The 18,583-nt window shown below is 51.6% G+C and overlaps 1 protein-coding gene across 1 annotated transcript in view; it reads right to left on the bottom strand.

The window, feature by feature from the left end:
• Window positions 1–7,530: 7,530 nt before the first annotated feature.
• LOC113406932 (splicing factor 3B subunit 3) overlaps window positions 7,531–18,583 on the bottom strand; it is a 50,479-nt gene continuing 39,426 nt past the window's right edge. Inside the window, exons 22-25 of the mRNA XM_026653843.2 lie at window positions 11,927–12,025; window positions 10,754–10,897; window positions 9,875–9,979; window positions 7,531–8,073 (exon numbers count right to left, since the gene is read on the bottom strand). Coding sequence (XP_026509628.1) covers window positions 7,933–8,073; window positions 9,875–9,979; window positions 10,754–10,897; window positions 11,927–12,025 — 489 coding nt within the window. The 3' untranslated portion in view covers window positions 7,531–7,932. The remainder of the gene's footprint in view (window positions 8,074–9,874; window positions 9,980–10,753; window positions 10,898–11,926; window positions 12,026–18,583) is intronic.

An 18,583-nucleotide genomic window follows, 5' to 3' on the forward strand; every position in this document is an offset into this window, starting at 1 on the left:
TTGAACTCAGATTCCCATGCAAAATAGCCTCAAGAGTAAAGCAGAAATGGTTGTAGGGGACAACCTTGGCTCGAGTGACCATGAGCTAATTCGGTTTAAACTAAATGGAAGGATTAACAGAAATGATACTGTAACTAAGGTGTACAATTTCAAAAAGGCCAACTTTAATAAATTAAGGCAACTACTTAGGGAAGTGGATTGGGCTAACATACTTAGGGATCTAAAGGCAGATGAAGCCTGGGATTATTTCAAGCAGAAGTTGCATGAGATGTCTGAGGCCTGTATCCCGAGAAAGGGAAAACGATTAGTGGGCAGGAGATTTAGACCTAGCTGGATGAGCGGGAGTCTCAAAGGGGCGATTAAGAAAAAACATAAAGCGTACAGAGAATGGAAGAAGGGAGGGATCAGCAAGGAAACCTACCTTAGTGAGTTTAGAGCATGTAGGGATGCGGTGAGAAAGGCCAAAAGCCATGTAGAGTTGGACCTTGCAAGGGGAATTAAATCCAACAGTAAGAGGTTTTATAGCCATATAAATAGGAAGAAAACAAAGAAAGAGGAAGTGGGACCGCTGATGAATGTGGATGGAGTGGAAATTAAGAATAATCTAGGCATGGCACAATATCTAAATGAATATTTTGCTTCGGTCTTTAATAAGGCTAATGAAGGGTTTAGGAATAGAGGGAGTAGGACAGAGGGGAATAGAGGAGGGGGGATAGACATTACAGTATCAGAGGTGGAGGCCAAACTTGACCAGCTAAACGGGACTAAATCGGGCGGACCGGATGATCTTCATCCTAGAATATTGAAGGAACTGGCGCGAGAAATTGCGAGCCCCTTGGCGACAATTTTTAATGAATCTGTAGACTTGGGGGTGGTACCGTTGGACTGGAGAATAGCTAATGTGGTTCCTATTTTCAAGAAGGGGAAAAAAAGTGACCCGGGTAACTACAGGCCTGTTAGTTTAACTTCTGTAGTATGTAAGGTCTTGGAAAAAATTTTGAAGGAGAAAGTAGTTAAGGACATTGAGGTGAATGGCAATTGGGACAAATTACAACATGGGTTTACAAAAGGCAGGTCGTGCCAAACCAACCTGATCTCCTTCTTTGAGAAAGTAACAGACCTTCTAGATAAAGGAAATGCGGTGGATCTAATATACCTCGATTTTAGTAAAGCGTTTGATACGGTTCCGCATGAGGAATTATTGGTTAAATTGGATAAGATGGGGATCGATAGGAAAATCCAGAGGTGGATAAGGAACTGGTTAAAGGGGAGACTGCAGCGGGTAGTACTGAAAGGTGAACTGTCAGATTGGAGGGAGGTCACCAGTGGGGTTCCTCAAGGTTCAGTTCTGGGTCCGATTTTATTTAATCTATTCGTTACTGACCTCGGAACCGAATGTAGGAGTGGGCTGATAAAGTTTGCGGATGACACAAAGTTGGGAGGCATTGCCAACTCGGAGACGGATCGGGATATTCTGCAGGGAGACTTGGATGACCTTGTAAATTGGAGTATTAGTAATAGGATGAGATTTAATAGTGAGAAGTGTAAGGTGATGCATTTAGGGATGACTAATAAGAATTTCAGTTATAAGCTAGGGACGCATAGGTTAGAAGTGACTGAGGAGGAGAAGGACCTCGGAGTCCTGGTTGATCGCAGGATGACTATGAGTCGGCAATGCGACGTGGCTGTGAAAAAAGCTAATGCGATCTTGGGATGCATAAGGCGAGGTATTTCTAGTAGGGACAGGGAGGTGCTGCTTCCGTTATACAAGGCGCTGGTGAGACCTCACTTGGAGTACTGTGTGCAGTTCTGGTCTCCTATGTTTAAAAGGGATGAACTGAAACTGGAACGGGTACAGAGAAGGGCAACTAGGATGATCCGAGGAATGGAAAACCTTTCCTATGAAAGGAGACTCGAGGAGCTTGGTTTGTTTAGCCTAACCAAAAGAAGGCTGAGGGGGGATATGATTGCTCTCTTTAAATATATCAAAGGGATAAATACCAGGGAGGGAGAGGAATTATTTCAGCTCAGTACTAATGTGGACACGAGAACGAATGGATATAAACTGGCCGTGGGGAAATTTAGGCTTGAAATTAGACGAAGGTTTCTAACCGTCAGAGGGGTGAAATTTTGGAACAGCCTTCCGAGGGAAACGGTGGGGGCGAAAGACCTCTCTGGCTTCAAGATTAGGCTAGATAAGTTTATGGAGGGAAGGGTTTGATGGGATTACGGGATTCTAATCAATTAGGCAATAACGGCCATCGCTGGTAAAATGAGGGTCTGGCTAGAGAATCTTGCCTGTATGCTCGGGGTTCTGCTGATCGCCATATTTGGGGTCGGGAAGGAATTTTCCTCCAGGGTAGATTGGCAGTGGCCCTGGAGGTTTTTCGCCTTCCTCCGCAGCATAGGGCAGGGGTCGCAAGCTGGAAGATTCTCTGCGACTTGAAGTCTTTAGATCACGATCTGGAGACTTCAACAGCAGAGCTAAGGGAAAGTGGGGGGGTCAGCTTTTGTGGCCTGCATCATGCGGGGGGTCAGACTAGATGACCATATTGGTCCCTTCTGACCTTAAAGTCTATGAGTCTATGAGTCTATGAGACGAACTTCAAAAAGATCTCACAAAACTAAGTGATTGGGCAACAAAATGGCAAATGAAATTTAATGTGGATAAATGTAAAGTAATGCACATTGGAAAAAATAATCCCAGCTATACATACAATATGAGGGGGGCTAATTTAGCTACAAGTCAGGAAAAAGATCTTGGAGTCATCGTGGATAGTTCTCTGAAGATGTCCACACAGTGTACAGAGGTGGTCAAAAAAGCAAACAGGATGTTAGGGATCATTAAAAAGGGGATAAAGAATAAGACTGAGAATATATTATTGCCCTTATATAAATCGATGGTACGCCCACATCTCGAATACTGCGTACAGATGTGGTCTCCTCATCTCAAAAAAGATATACTGGCACTAGAAAAGGTTCAGAAAAGGGCAACTAAAATGACTAAGGGTTTGGAACGGGTCCCATATGAGGAGAGATTAAAGAGGCTAGGACTCTTCAGCTTGGAAAAGAGGAGACTAAGGGGGGATATGATAGAGGTATATAAAGTCATGAGTGATGTGGAGAAAGTGGATAAGGAAAAGTTATTTACTTATTCCCATAATACAAGAACTAGGGGGTCACCAAATGAAATTAATAGGCAGCAGGTTTAAAACAAATACAAGGAAGTTCTTCTTCACGCAGCGCACAGTCAACTTGTGGAACTCCTTACCTGAGGAGGTTGTGAAGGCTAGGACTATAACAGCGTTTAAAAGAGAACTGGATAAATTCATGGTGGTTAAGTCCATTAATGGCTATTAGCCAGGACGGGTAAGGAATGGTGTCCCTAGCCTCTGTCTGTCAGAGGATGGAGATGGATGGCAGGAGAGAGCTCACTTGATCATTGCCTGTTAGGTTCACTCCCTCTGGGGCCCCTGGTATTGACCACTGTCGGTAGACAGGATACTGGGCTAGATGGACCTTTGGTCTGACCCGGTACGGCCGTTCTTATGGCATCTGAGACCCTGTTCCAGAGAAGAGAACGAGGGTATGGTAAAACAGATGCTGGATTCAACAGCTCATGAGGACCACAAGGGGTTTGATCCAGCTCCCAAAGTGACCCTCCTTTGTACCCGCACTGCAAACACATTCCTCCTCACCTGGCTGAGTTCCCTTCGGCCGCCCAGTTCTTTACCCCAGTGCACTGCGAACATGCTCTGGCTGCCAGCCTCGGGGCGCTGGAGAGCTTTCATGCACATGTCACAGGAGGGTGCAGCCTGGCTGACCTACAACGCTGGATTAGATGAAGCAACAGAAGAAACGGACTGGGACGGGTCTGGCTTTGGACGTGGGCAGCAAGAGAAGACAGTTCAGCTATCTGCTTTGGCACAGTAGGGAGTCTGTACCACTGTTCTACAGTGATGAAGTGTAGAAGCCACCCAGGGAGGTCAAACCCTTCCCTAGGGTAAGAGATCTCCAGTCTATCCACCGCCTTCCCCCATCACTGTGATGTACCAGAGCCTTCCAGCAACAGCATCGCTGTTGTGATGTGTTCTCTCCCCAGCCAGTCCACGGGGAGATTGGCTGAGCAGTTCGTTTATTCCATGTGCTTTCTGCTAGGTGGAAGGAGAGCACCTCACATCCATCCTGTTTCCCTCCCCACTGGGGACAGAGACCAGTCCCAGAGGCAAAGGAGCGCAGCAGCGAGGGGATCTGCTGGGAATCACTAAGGCAGAGGTGGAGGTAGTTTCCCGTCTCTCCTCAGTGCTTCACCACATGGCAGGTCCCCCAGGAGCGTCCAGATGGACCATGGGCGCTCTGGCTCCCGGTCCATCACTCATGTTTGTTGTGTTGGATTTGACATGGATTTTTGTTTGTTTATAGTGGGGGGAGGCAGCATTTGGGGGTGTCAGTCTCAGTGCCTGGGCCATGCGTTTGTTGAAAAGGCTGGTTGGATGCTACCCTCCAATTCTCTGCCTGGGCAGTGGCTGAATTTCAGCAGTACTGCACGTCTAGTTTGGGGGATCCTCCAGCACAAGCTGTAATTTCTACCTGACAAGGGTGCTCTCGGCCCCAGAATCACCACCAGCTCGTAGAGGAGAGGCAAGTACCGAGCCCTGACAGGAGGTCAGACCAATGCTCCTGGGAGGAGAATCCTAAGGCTGGAGGAGGGGTGAGGAAACAGACAGCATGCAGTGTCGCAGCCAGAGGTCTGACCGCTCTCCACATCCAATTCTGAAAGATAAGCAACGTTCAAGCCCTCAGCTAAAGAGGATAATGCAGCTGGGGCTGCAGCGATCCTACAGGAATCCTTCTGGCCGAAAGGCATCCCAAGGAAATCAGAACAGCTGCCGATCTCTGCTCCATCCCAGCCTCCAAATGTCCTCATGCCAGATCCTGATGTCCCTCTCAAACCCATTCCCATCAGCCAGGAGCACCAAGCCCACTTCCAACTTCAGGAGCGTGGCAGAAGCAGCCATCATACACAGAGCTCCCAGAAAAACAGGAGACCCCCTGGAAGCAATGTTGTCATATGGTCCATGTTCAGACAGGAGCCTAAGGGGGCTGTGGCCAAGCCAAGCCCCACAGCCAAGGTGAGACAGGCCTCAGCAGCCATGCTTTCAATTCCTGTGCAGAGCAATTGAACCGAGGGCCCACTGCAAAGTGCAGAGGTCAGGGTATCGTGTCACTAGCCACAGCTTTGTCCTAGTATCAGAGGGGTAGCCGTGTTAGTCTGGATCTGTAAAAGCAGCAAAGAGTCCTGTGGCACCTTATAGACTAACAGATGTATTGGAGCATGAGCTTTCCACCTCATTTCATCCAAAGAAGTGGGTATTCACCCACGAAAGCTCATGCTCCAATACGTCTGTTAGTCTATAAGGTGCCACAGGACTCTTTGCAGCTTTGTCCTAGTTGACCTGCCAACTCTCCTTTTATGGACTAGACTCCCAGGCCCTTCACCCGGGCCAACAAGAGTGGGAGGGATTTGCTACTGTGATAAAGAACATCTGTAGCACAGAACAAAGTCCTTGCGGCCCTGGCCAAGAGCCTAGCGTCAGTGTCAACAGCAAACCTGAGCCTGCTGGAAGAAGTTGTTGCTCAGTTCTGAAGCAGAGCAAAGCATTCACCCCTCAGCCTTGATCCGCCGCTTCCCCGCGGCTTGCCACTAGGAGAAATCCTGGAAATGGGATGAAGGAATCAGGAAAACTGAAGGGGCACAAGAGGGGTGATCTACCTCAGTACTCACCACCAGAGCAACTGAGCACCTCCCAACCGTGACCAGTTCACCCTCGCTATGCCCCAGTGAGGTCAGCAAGTAATAGCCCTCTTTAGCAGGTAGAGGGCTGGGGCATAACATGGATTGTGACTTGCCCAAGATGATGGAAGAATCAGACTCAAAATGCTGGTCTAGTGCCATATCCACTAATCATCTTTCTGACTCTGGATTACAGATCAGGAGATAGTCCAGGGACTCTGCAGAGAGAGTGTCCCCAGTCACAATACTGCATCGATACCCGAGATGCAGATCCGTACATCCGCTACTGATGGCTGAGGCTATGATTCCGTTACGGATTCCATGATTTGAAGAGAGGTCCATGAGCTCGGGCTTCTGCCCCGGGTGGCGGGGCTCAGGAAGGGAATGCCCCCTTCACCCCGTGACTCCCTCAGAGGGTCACGCAGCCTGTGGGTCACGGTCAACGCCACCGCGTCACACTGCAATACTTCATTGCTAAACTGTTACACATTTTTTCGTTGCCACGACCACCCCGATTTTGTACATTTTTAATGTGACGGTTCCGTGAATTCTGCCTAGTTTTACTGTGACAAAATCGGATCCATGCTGATGGCTGACTAGGGCTCTGCTGCACCGCTGGCCTCTGCTTTAGCCCTCCAAAGCTGGAGTGGAAGCCAGGGAGCAGAAGTTGTGCTTCGGCAAAACAGGCAAGAACTATTTGTAAATCCTGGGCAGCATCGAACTCCACACCTGGCAGCTGGCTGCAGAGCAAGGCAGCTTACAAAATAAAGAGTGAAAAGGAGCCCGGGAGGTGTTTAGCTCTACTGACAAACCAGCCCAGCCAATCAGCAAGCAGATGGGAGGCAGCCCGTCTCATTTCTCCAGTCCGTTCTCTCACCTTTCCCCTACTCATTTCTGCTATTTCACAAGCTTTTGCTGACATCGCCCCAGCTCCTTGTTGGTAGCTCCCACGCCCCCTCGCCAGAAGGCTGGGGATCGCGGCACCGTAGGAGAAGCATAGGCTGGTGGCCAACTGCCTGAATCTGCAGCCCTGTGGATGCAAGTGGCCCCTGTTGCCAGCTATATCAGGGCCAAAGGAGAAGCAGGGAGGGTGGCTGGCTTTCAAGTGTAGGGGAGGTGGATCTAGGACATGCAGCATTCCCCATGCTCAATGACCCTGTCCCCTGCCCTGGGCCTGGCCCCCCCCCTGCTGGGAGACACTGTTTGGGAGTAAAGACCAGAGGTGGTCAGCACTCAAATCAATTTAAAAACCAGGTTTTTATTCTTTCTGTGCTGCTCCCAATCACAGCTCAGAGACAGGGCACCGCTCGTGCCAAAGCTGTTACAAAACAAATATAGCCCCAGCTCAACCTCTGCCCATGCCCCGCCAGAGTCAACATTGTACAAAACTCTATTTACAGGGAAACCAGTTAAAAACGAAGAGTGCAGGAATCCAGGCTGGCCCCAGCCTTTCCAGTGGGGATTCAGGCCATGTCCCCTTTGCAGAGCTTCATGTGCTGGGACTTCCACACACTGGCCATGGGGCTCCTGGAACCCCAACCCCTAGCACGGGGTGTGTGTATGTGGGGGCAGGGCTATTCCAATTACCCCTGCAGCATCTCAGAGTCACAGCCCAGCAAAGGGCTGGGCAGCGCCAGACCCCCATCTGAGCGCTCCTGACCCAGCTGCCATCAGTGGGGAGAGGGCTCTGCCAAGCACGGCCTTGCCCAGCTCGCTTCATGAGGCCATTCGGGGTCTAGCCCCAACGGGCCTCAGAAAATGGGTCTGGGCTCTGGTCTTAGACAAAGAGAGGGGCAGCAAGGCAGGGACAACTGACAGCCATGTGCCCCTGACCCCAGGGATGGAGGGCAGGCCTGGAGAGCTTCCCTGCTCTTCTCGCAGGCAGTTACGATCACTAGATGGGTTTACAGGGTGTCCAGGCCTCCAGCAGCACCTTGCCATGTTGGAACGCCCAACTGCTGGTACCGAGTTTATGGGAAATGCTCGTGACTTTGGATTTTAAGTTTACAAACCCAGCCCCAGGGGGCAGAGCAAGACGAGCAAACTGAAGTAAAAAAGGGGAAAAAAAAGCACACATTCTTCCTTCCAACCCGGCTGGGAGCAGCGTCCTTGGCATGTCCCAGGAGGGGCTCTGCTGCTCAGAAGGCGTAGCGCGTGCGGATATCCTCCAGCTTTTTGGACACCTCGGGGGGGGTCCTGTCCAGCTCTTCCGAGACGTTCTTCTGTTTGTTGGGTTCCATGGAGTTGAACTGTTCACAAAGGTCCCCGTCAATCACGTTCTAGCGAGAGGACACGGGAACACGTTAGAATCTGGGCATCAAACGGGCTCGGCCCCAACGCCACTTAGTTAGAACAGACGAAAAGGACAAAAGGGCAGCACGGCAAATAGCTCTTTGCTAGGAGTTTCTTAATCCCGCTTTGGAAACAGGCCCACGCTCAGTGACCTCATCTGCTGGAGAACAGCAGCTGGAGTCAAAGTAATTAACAACAAGCAAACCCAGACCACTTGAGGGAAGGACAAGGCTGATCTCGCTTCAGCCGACAAGTCCTGGCTGGCACGGGGTCTCTAGATGGGGTGTGCTGGAAGGGGTTGAAGGAGAAGATTCTGAGTGAGGAATCGGAGAAGGGGAAAGTCTCCAGTCAGGTTTCAAAGGTCTCTGAGGTCTTGGGACTCAGCCCCAAGGCCATCAATAATAGGTCTGACTTATCTCTGGGCAATTCCTCAGTAGCTGGAACACATATCTGCTTATATGCCCGCTTAACAGCTCCAGGGATACTACAAGAGCTGCAGCGATAAGCATCCTGCAAGCTGTAAAAATGCTTTGTGGAAGACCTGGGTATGTGGCACAGTGACTGCTCACAGCTAACACGACGGCCAGAACAGCAAGGCAAAGCCATGCAGGCACCAAAGGGTGGTGGACAAAGCAGGACAGGGGGAGGGTGCAACAGGCAGGCGCCTGTGCAGGGTGCAGATCCAACACTCTGCGCCACGGCCTAGTTTTAGATCTTCCTGATTGTTAATATGAGGCTCTGGGGAGACAGCAGTGTCACCTAGTGGAGAGAGCATTGGGCTGGAACTCAGGAGACCTGGGTTCTGTTCCCGACTCCACCACTGGCCTGCTGGGTGACCTTGGGCAAATCACTGCACCACTCTGTGCCTCAGCTTCCCCAGCTGTAATGATACTGATCTCCTCTGCAAAGCGGAGGATGAAAAGTACTAGACAGAAGCCAGGTATTACAGGACAGTCCCATTTCTCTGAAACCCTGTTATCCAAACCTCCGCATTACCCAAATCCCTTCTTTGTCCCACAGCAGGAGATACATGGCTCATGGGTTTGGTTCGGCTAACAGAGCACAGACTCACGGCCAGAACTACGAGAAGGACGAGCCCCTGGCTATGGGGGATGCCCCGCTGCTGCTGAATGGCTCCTACGGCTGCGCAGGGAGCCCTTTGCAGCTCCGCTGTCATGGGAGTGAGTGAGCGGGGCCATGACAGCAGGCTCGCTGTGCTGCTACAGGGCTGGGGACACGTGATCCCTGCAGGCACAAGGTGCAGGGAAGGCTGCAGTCCTGGCTGGGGGAGGGTGTGTGGGACGTGTCTCTGCTCTGCCAGGACCGCAGCCTCCCCGTCCACACCTTGAGCCTGCAGGGATGGGGTGTCCCCGGCCCTGCGCCAGTGCAGGGAAGCCTCTGCAGCCCCGCAGTCTTGGGAGGGAGTGAATGAGGCGAAGCGAGACCCTGGGACCGGACTATGAGGAGCCCCCAGCCACGGGGAGGCCACCCCACTGGTGAATGCCGCCTGCCCTCTTGATTATCTGAACTCTCCATTAGTTGAATAAAATCCATGTCCCCCCACTACTCGTATAACTGGGAGTATTCTGTATTATGCCATTCAACAGTGGCTCTGTTGACATCAGCTTCACTCTCGTAGTTTATGCTGTCACAAGCTCCCTGGAGGGAGTTGTGGGCCTGTTATTCCATGACACGCTCACATGATATATTGGAACAGTTAACGTGTCCGGTGTCAGACCTACCAACCTTGGCTACCGCTGCCAGGGCGGATCTAGACTCCTGACCTACCTTAACTGGGAAGTAGTAGGAGCGGAAGCTCAAGTGGTCCCGTCCACAGAGAGGGGGATGCTCCGACCTCAGATGCATCTCCACGTGCTGGAAGAAGTCATGATCCTGAAGGGACAGAAGTAGTTGAGAGGTAGAACAATTTGCTCCTCCCACCCATGTGACGCTGGAGTAACATCAGGACATGGTCACACTCCATTAGCAGCCTGTGCCCTGCACAGCGCAGTTAATTCCTGGGCACAAAGGCCCTCCCACCACTTCCAGGCTCTGATTTTCTTTTTCACTGGGACAGGAGCATCCAAAACCGGCCCACCCAGGGCCATGCCGCCAGCCTGCCACAAACACAACGGGCTCCCCAAACTTGAGTAAATCCAAACAAGTGGCAGCTGCTCTCACGTGTAGGATGGAAGTGTGGCCAAAGTAGTACAGCTCCCAGCATGCAATGCTCCAGCAGCCTCTGCTTGAATCAAGATGGAGCATCAAGCACTGGAGCTAGCTGCTACAAGCTGCACGTTCCTATTACCATATAGGGCTTCAGGTTGTCCCAAGCCATATAACTCAGTGGGCCACACTTTAGCTAACCCTTTAACATGTGCACCACTATTTAAATCCATCCCAGACAGCAAAGCACCTGTGATTCATTCCTAAGGAAGCAGTCACAGGGAAGACCAGTTAGTGGGTGCTGTCTCTTCCCACCCTCCTTCCATATGCCCTGATCTCACCAGCTCCCTTTCGCAGGAGCTTTGTTGCACACTTGACTTTCACATACTGCAGTCACCTACAGTCTACGACCAACACACACAAGCCAATAGAGGAGGCTGACACAGGAGCTGGGTGTGGCTCGGCAGTCACGCAGTGCTTCTGCAGCAGGATGGCTCTTACCTCGTGGGACGTGAAGGGGACCAGGATACCAATGCCCCCTGACAAGGTGGTGTACACGAGAGACTCAGACCCTCCAGGAATCAGCGTGGTCTTCTGTAACGACAGCACCGTCTCTCCCACGTGGTAATTCATAATCACCTCAGCCTGCAAACAAGTCACGGGTCAGTATTTTCCTCTGGAGTTCATCCACAACAGACGTACTCACAAAAGGGGCCGGCAGGTAGCGCCCTACAAGGATACACAAATGTGTATCCGCATCTGAGCCGCAAACCCCGCGGATCTGCAGGGCTCTACACCAGGGGCTGGACTGAGACTCCGAGGCAGCACCCCCATCCCCACTCTGGAGCCTGGTCGGGGAGAGATGTGCTGGCAGCTGTGGGGAGCCGCGGCAGACCTTCCACCTGCCCTGGGCGGGGGGCCCAAGCAGCCCCTCTCCCAGTGTCCCAGCCCCACACCCAGGGCAGCTGGAGGGACCCAGGCTCCCCACAGCTGCCAGCACGGCTCTCCCCGACCCAGCTCTGGCTTGGGAGGGGGGCAGCTCAGAGCCGCAGCCTGGCCACAGTAAGAGCTGGGCGGGCAGCTGTGTGGAGCAGTGGTGGACCCTCCACCTGCCCTGGGCATGGGGCCCGAGCAGCCCCCGGCCCCTGTCCCTACCCCCAGGCTCTCTGCCCAGGGCAGGTGGAGGATCCGTGCCGCAGTTCCTCACAGCTGCCTGCCCGCTCTTACCGGCAGAGCTCTGTGCAGATCCAAAATTTGTATCCGCGTCAATGGTCCACACATATCAAGCGGATACCCGCGGATTTGCATGGCTCTACCGGCAGGAGCAGGAGTGGGGAATGGAACAAGCTCTTCCACCGGAGAGCATGCGGCAAAATCCAGCATTTTACCCAATGGCTTAGAGCTCTTCACACACATGGATGTGGCTGATAAGAGGGCAGGGGAGTGAAGGAGAAATGTAACCTGAGGGCCCTTGCCCCCCTCCCAGAGACTCACTTCTCTGTAGGTGTTCGCCAGCGCTCTCAGAACTAGAAGGTGCTTGGCTGTGTCCATTCTGGTTACAGACCCTTACCCGGCAGGATTCATCTCCCCCCAGGATGGATCCCCAAAGATGCACTCGCATTCACTCTGCACAGCTCCACAGAGGAGCTGATTGCCTCCCCCCCCAAAGGTTACCTTCTGCGACGCTCCATTGAGAAGCCCTCTGTCCCACAAAGCCTTGTTGCCTGTTGGATCCTCGTCTACCTCATCATTTGTGTTGGGAGGCAGCCTCACCTGTATTGACAAAGCAGGACACAGTCAGCGTGCTGGTCTGTTGCCAGCACCATATGGACAAGAGAAGGACACTGCCAGCGCTGGGGCATTGAGTTTGCATTACATCAAGTGCTCTGGTCTGGCGGGAATGCGACACAGACCCTCGCTGGCATGCGTGTGGGGCACTAGGAAGGCTGGATGCGTGAGTGTTTGGGGAAGTCCTTAGGCCCCTGGAATGACCCATCTCTTGTCATTCACAGCAGTGGGTCTGGCTGCACCAGAAACGCTGCTGCAGCTGTGGCCCTGTAGCATGGGCACTTATTACAGCGACAGAAGAGGGTTTTCCACCACTGCAGTGAATCCACCTCTCTGAGAGGCAGTAGCCAGGGTGAGGGACGAATCCTTCCGTTGACCTGGCAGTGCCAACACTGGGGTTTAGGTTGGCTTTGTTACGTCGCACAGGGCAAGACATTTTTCACAGCCCCGAGTGACATAGTTAAGCCAGCCTAACTTCCTAGAGTAGACCAGCCCAGTGTTAACGGGCTGTACAGAAACAGGAAGATAGAAAGGTGACTAATAATGCAGCTCCTTCACCAAAGAGGCCATCCTGGAGGTTGATTCTCACCCTAAACTAAATGCATCTCTTGGCACCAGTGTAATTAAAGACTAAATAACAGCGTGCATCATTTTATACTGTCAAGTCCAGAAAGTGGCCAGTGTCAGGATATAAAGGGAAAAATGTATGCATCAGTGCAGAGAGTAAGAACTCAGGATACAGCACCCGCAACATAAGAACGGCCGTACTGGGTCAGAGCAAAGGTCCATCTAGCCCAGTATCCTGTCTACCGACAGTGGCCAATGCCAGGTGCCCCAGAGGGAGTGAACCTGACAGGTAATGATCAAGTGATCTCTCTTCTGCCATCCATCTCCACCCTCTGACAAACAGAGGCTAGGGACACCATTCCTTACCCATCCTGGTTAATAGCCATTAATGGACCTAACCTCCATGAATTTAGCTAGTTCTCTTTTAAACCCTGTTATAGACCTAGCCTTCACAACTTTCTCAGGCCTGGTCTACACTACGAGTTTAGGTCGACTTTAGCAGCGTTAAATCGAATTAAGCCTGGACATGTCCACACGACGAAGCCCTTTTTTTCGACTTAAAGGGCCCTTTAAACCGGTTTCTTTACTCCACCTCCGACGAGGGGATTAGCGCTAAAATCAGCCTTTGTGGGTCGGATTTAGGGTAGTGTGGACGGAATTCGACGTTATTGGCCTCTGGGAGCTATCCCACAGTGCTTCATTGTGACCGCTCTGGACAGCACTCTCAACTCAGATGCACTGACCAGGTAGACAGGAAAAGCCCCGCGAACTTTTGAATTTCATTTCCTGTTTGCCCAGCGTGGAGAGCACAGGTGACCACGCAGAGCTCATCAGCACAGGTAACCATGATGGAGTCCCAGGATCGCAAAAGAGCTCCATCATGGACCAAACGGGAGGTACGGGATCTGCTCACCATATGGAGAGATGAATCAGTGCTAGCTGAACTCCGTAGCAGTAAACGAAATGGCAAAATATTAGAAAAGGTCTCAAAGGCCATGAAGGACAGAGGCCATAACAGGGACGCACAGCAGTGCCGCGTGAAAATTAAGGAGCTAAGGCAAGCCTACCACAAAGCCAGAGAGGCAAACGGAAGGTCCGGGGCAGAGCCGCAAACATGCCGCTTCTACGCGGAGCTGCATGCCATGCTAGGGGGTGCAGCCACCACTACCCCAACCGTGTGCTTTGACTCCATCAATGGAGAAACACGCAACAGGGAAGCGGGTTCGGGGTACGAGGAAGATGATGATGAAGACAATGAAGATAGCTCACAGCAAGGAAGCGGAGAAACCGGTTTCCCCAACAGCCAGGATATGTTTATCACCCTGGACCTGGAAACAGTAACCCCCGAACTCACCCAAGGCGTGCTCCCAGACCCTGAGGGCACACAAGGGACCTCTGGTGAGTGTACCTTTGTAAATATTACACATGGTTTAAAAGCGTGTTTAATGATTAATTTGCCCTGGCAATCGTGGCCAGTACAGCTACTGGAAAAGTCTGTTAACGTGTACGGGGATGGAGCGGAAATCCTCCAGGGACATCTCCAGAAAGCTCTCCTTCATGTACTCCCAAAGCCTTTGCAAAAGGTTTCTGGGAAGGGCTGCCTTATCCCGTCCGCCATGGTAGGACACTTTACCACGCCAGGCCAGTAGCACGTAGTCTGGAATCATTGCATAACAAAGCACGGCAGCGTATGGTCCCGGTGTTTGCTGGCATGCAGACAACATCCATTCCTTATCTCTCTTCGTTATCCTCAGGAGAGTGATATCATTCACGGTTACTTGGTTGAAATGGGGTGATTTTATTAAGGGGACATTCAGAGGTGCCCGTTCCTGCTCGGCTGAACAGAAATGTTCCCCGCTGTTAGCCAAGAGGTAGGGGGGAGGGATGAAGTGATCATCCCAGAGAATTGGGCGGGTGTGTGTGTGTGTGTGGGGGGGTGTTTGTGCTGCATGTTAACCCGGAAATCGCAGCCCCTCCTTTTACATTGCAAACCCATTTTAAATGGCCAACCCAACGGTTGCTTGGTATGGGAAATGAGGGCGCTACTGTTTGAAACCATTCCCATGTTAAGAAGGTTAAAAAAGCCAAAAGACTGTGGCTTACCATGGCTGCCTGCAAGCCGAAATCTGTTGCCTGGCACTGCGTGCGTGATCTCTCACACCAAACCGGCAGGCCCTCAATATAAGAGGAAAAATGCGACCTTGTAACGAAAGCACATGTGCTGTGTAATGTGAACAGCAAAATGTAACGTGAAAGAGTGTACCCATTGTTCTCTAAAATGTGTCTTTTTTAACCACCTCTCCCTTCTCCTCCACCAGCTGCAAATGTTTCTCCTTCACAGAGGCTAGTGAAGATTAGAAGGAGAAAACGGCGGACTCGAGATGATATGTTCTCGGAGCTCCAGATGTCCTCCCCCACTGACAGAGCACAGCAGAATGCGTGGAGGCAGTCAATGTCAGAGTGCAAAAAAGCACAATATGAACGAGAGGAGAGGTGGCGGGCTGAATCGCGGCTGAAGAGAGCAAGTGGCGGGCTGAAGAGGATAGGTGGTGTCAGCTTGCTGACAGAAGGCAAGAGTCGATGCTCCGGCTGCTGGAGCATCAAACTGATATGCTCCAGCGTATGGTTGAGCTGCAGGAAAGGCAGCAGGAGCAGAGACCGCCGCTACAGCCCCTGTGTAACCAACAGCCCTCCTCCCCAAGTCCCATTGCCTCCTCACCCAGACGCCCAAGAACACGGTGGGGGGGCCTCCGGCCACCCAGTCACTCCACTCCAGATGATTGCCCGAGCATCGGAAGGCTGGCCTTCAATAAGTGTTAAAGTTTTAAACTGCAGTGTGTCCTTTTCCTTCCCTCCTCCTCCACCCATCCCGGGCTACCTTGGCAATTATCCCCCTAGTTGTGTGATGAATTAATAAAGAATGCATGAATGTGAAGTAACAATGACTTTATTGCCTTTGCAAGCGGTGCTCGAAGGGGGGAGGGGAGGGTGGGGTGGTTAGTTTACAGGGAAGTAGAGTGAACGGGGGGGGCGGAGGGTTCATCAAGGAGAAACAAACAGAAGTTTCACACTGTAGCCTGGCCAGTCACAAAACTCGTTTTCAAAGCTTCTCTGATGCGCACCGCGCCCTGCTGTACTCTTCTAACCGCCCTGGTGTCTGGCTGCGCGTAATCAGCGGCCAGGCGATTTGCCTCAACCTCCCACCCCGCCATAAATGTCTCCCCCTTACTCTCACAGATATTGTGGAGCGCACAGCAAGCAGCAATAACAATGGGGATATTGGTTTCCCTGAGGTCTATCCGAGTCAGTAAACTGCGCCAGCGCGCTTTTTAACGTCCAAATGCACATTCCACCACCATTCGGCACTTGCTCAGCCTATAGTTGAACAGGTCCTGACTACTGTCCAGGCTGCCTGTGTACGGCTTCATGAGCCATGGCATTAAGGGGTAGGCTGGGTCCCCAAGGATCACGATAGGCATTTCAACATCCCCAACGGTTATTTTCTGGTCCGGGAAGAAAGTCCCTTCCTCCAGCTTTCGAAACAGACCAGAGTGCCTGAAGACGCGAGCATCATGTACCTTTCCCGGCCATCCCACGTTGATGTTGGTGAAACATCCCTTGTGATCCACCAGGGCTTGCAGCAGCATTGAAAAGTACCCCTTGCGGTTTATGTACTCGGTGGCTTGGTGCTCCGGTGACAAGATAGGGATATGGGTTCCGTCTATCGCCCCACCACAGTTTGGGAATCCCATTGCAGCAAAGCCATCCACTATGACCTGCACGTTCCCCAGAGTCACTACCCTTGATATCAGCAGGTCTTTGATTGCCCTGGCAACTTGGATCACAGCAGCCCCCACAGTAGATTTGCCCACTCCAAATTGATTCCCGACTGACCGGTAGCTGTCTGACGTTGCAAGCTTCCACAGGGCTATAGCCACTCGCTTCTCAACTGTGAGGGCTGCTCCCATCCTGGTATTCTGGCGCTTCAGGGCAAGGGAAAGCAAGTCACAAAGTTCCATGAAAGTGCCCTCACGCATGCGAAAGTTTCGCAGCCACTGGGAATCGTTCCACACCTGCAACATGATGCGGTCCCACCAGTCTGTGCTTGCTTCCCGGGCCCAGAATCGGCGTTCCACGGCATGAACCTGCCCCAGTAACACCATGATTTGCACATTGCCGAGGCCCGTACTTTGTGAGAGGTCTATGTCCATGTCAATTTCCTCATCACTCTCATCGCCGCGCTGCAATCGCCTCCTCGCCTGGTCCTGGTTTTGCTTTGGCATGTTCTGGCTCTGCATATACTCCAGGACAATGCGTGTGGTGTTTATAGTGCTCATAATTGCCGCGGTGATATGAGCGGGCTCCATGATCCCAGTGCTATGGCGTCTGGGCTGAAAAAAGGCGCAAAACTAGTGTCTGACGGAGGGCGGGAGGGTGGGGCGAGTGACGACGTGGCGTACAGGTACAGGGAATTAAAATCAACAAAGGTGGCTGTGCATCAGGAAGAAACACAAACAACTGTCACACAGAATGGCCCCCCCAAAGATTGAACTCAAAACCCTGGGTTTAGCAGGCCGTTGATTTCACAGAGGGAGGGGGAAGCAAATGAATACAGAACAAATCTGGTCCATCTATTTTTACATCTTAAGCTGGCAGCAGACGGTGCAGCATGACTGATAGTCATCGGCATCTTCTGGGTGCTTGGCAGAAAATGCTGTATTACGACTGCTAGCAATCATCGTCAAGACGGTTCAATAGGACTGCCGGGTCTCCATGAGACAAAATGAAGAATCAGATGCCCAGAGTGGAAAGTTTGGTTCAGTATTTCTTAGAGGAATCTGCTGAAGAAGTTTCCCGGGTGCCTCTGATTGAACTCACTGAGGAATATGACGATGACGGATATCAATCGTAATACACCATCCACTGCCAAAAGGCAAGGACCTGCTGCTGTATAGCATGCAGCTCCACGTCTGCCAGCACCCAGATAGCCGATGACGGCTACCAGTCATACTGCACCGTCTACTGCCAAAAGGCAATTAGCTGCTGCTGTGTAGCAATGCAGTACCACGTCTGCCGGCACCCAGATGACATATGGTGACGGTGAGCTGAGCTGAGCTGAGAGGGCTCCATGCTTGCCGTGGTATATTGTCTGCACAGGTAACCCAGGTAAAAAGGTACGAACCGATTGTCTGCCGTTGCTCTGATGGAGGGGGAGGGGCCTGATGACATGTACCCAGAACTCCCCGCGACACTGTTTTTCCATCATCAGGCATTGGGATCTCAACCCAGAATTCCAATGGGCGGTGGAGACTGCGGGAAAGCTACCCACAGTGCAACGCTCCGGAAGTCGACGCTAGCCTCGGTACTGTGGACACAGTCCGCCGACTTAATGCACTTAGAGCATTTTATGTGGGGACACACACAATCGACTGTATAAAACCGATATCTATAAAACCGGCTTCTATAAATTCGACCTAATTTCATAGTGTAGACATACCCCCAGGCAAGGAGTTCCACAAGTTGACTGTGCGCTGTGTGAAGAAGAACTTCCTTGTATTTGTTTTAAACCTGCTGCCCATTAATTTCATTTCGTGGCCCCTAGTTCTTGTATTATCGGAATAAGTAAATAACTTTTCCTTATTTACTTTCTCCACATCACTCATGATTTTATATATCTCTATCATATCCCCCCTTAGTCTCCTCTTTTCCAAGCTGAAAAGTCCTAGCCTCTTTAATCTCTCCTCATATGGGACCCGTTCCAAACCCCTAATCATTTTAGTTGCCCTTCTCTGAACCTTTCCTCTGAACATACAGGGAAATAAGGTAAAACTCATGATAATTAAGAGCTAAGTCACCAGGGCGGAACTGGTCACATGGCACAGGTCTCTGGCTGCCTTAGCACCGGCATTCACAGAGTGTGTTCACAGAGGTGAAGCTAAGTTGTGCCAGACCAGCCTGACGGAGGCTGGGGCGTAA

This window comes from Terrapene carolina, unplaced genomic scaffold (assembly GCF_002925995.2).
Source record: "Terrapene carolina triunguis isolate 2854851 unplaced genomic scaffold, T_m_triunguis-2.0 Scaffold166, whole genome shotgun sequence".
In the NCBI taxonomy this organism is placed as follows: domain Eukaryota; kingdom Metazoa; phylum Chordata; order Testudines; family Emydidae; genus Terrapene; species Terrapene triunguis.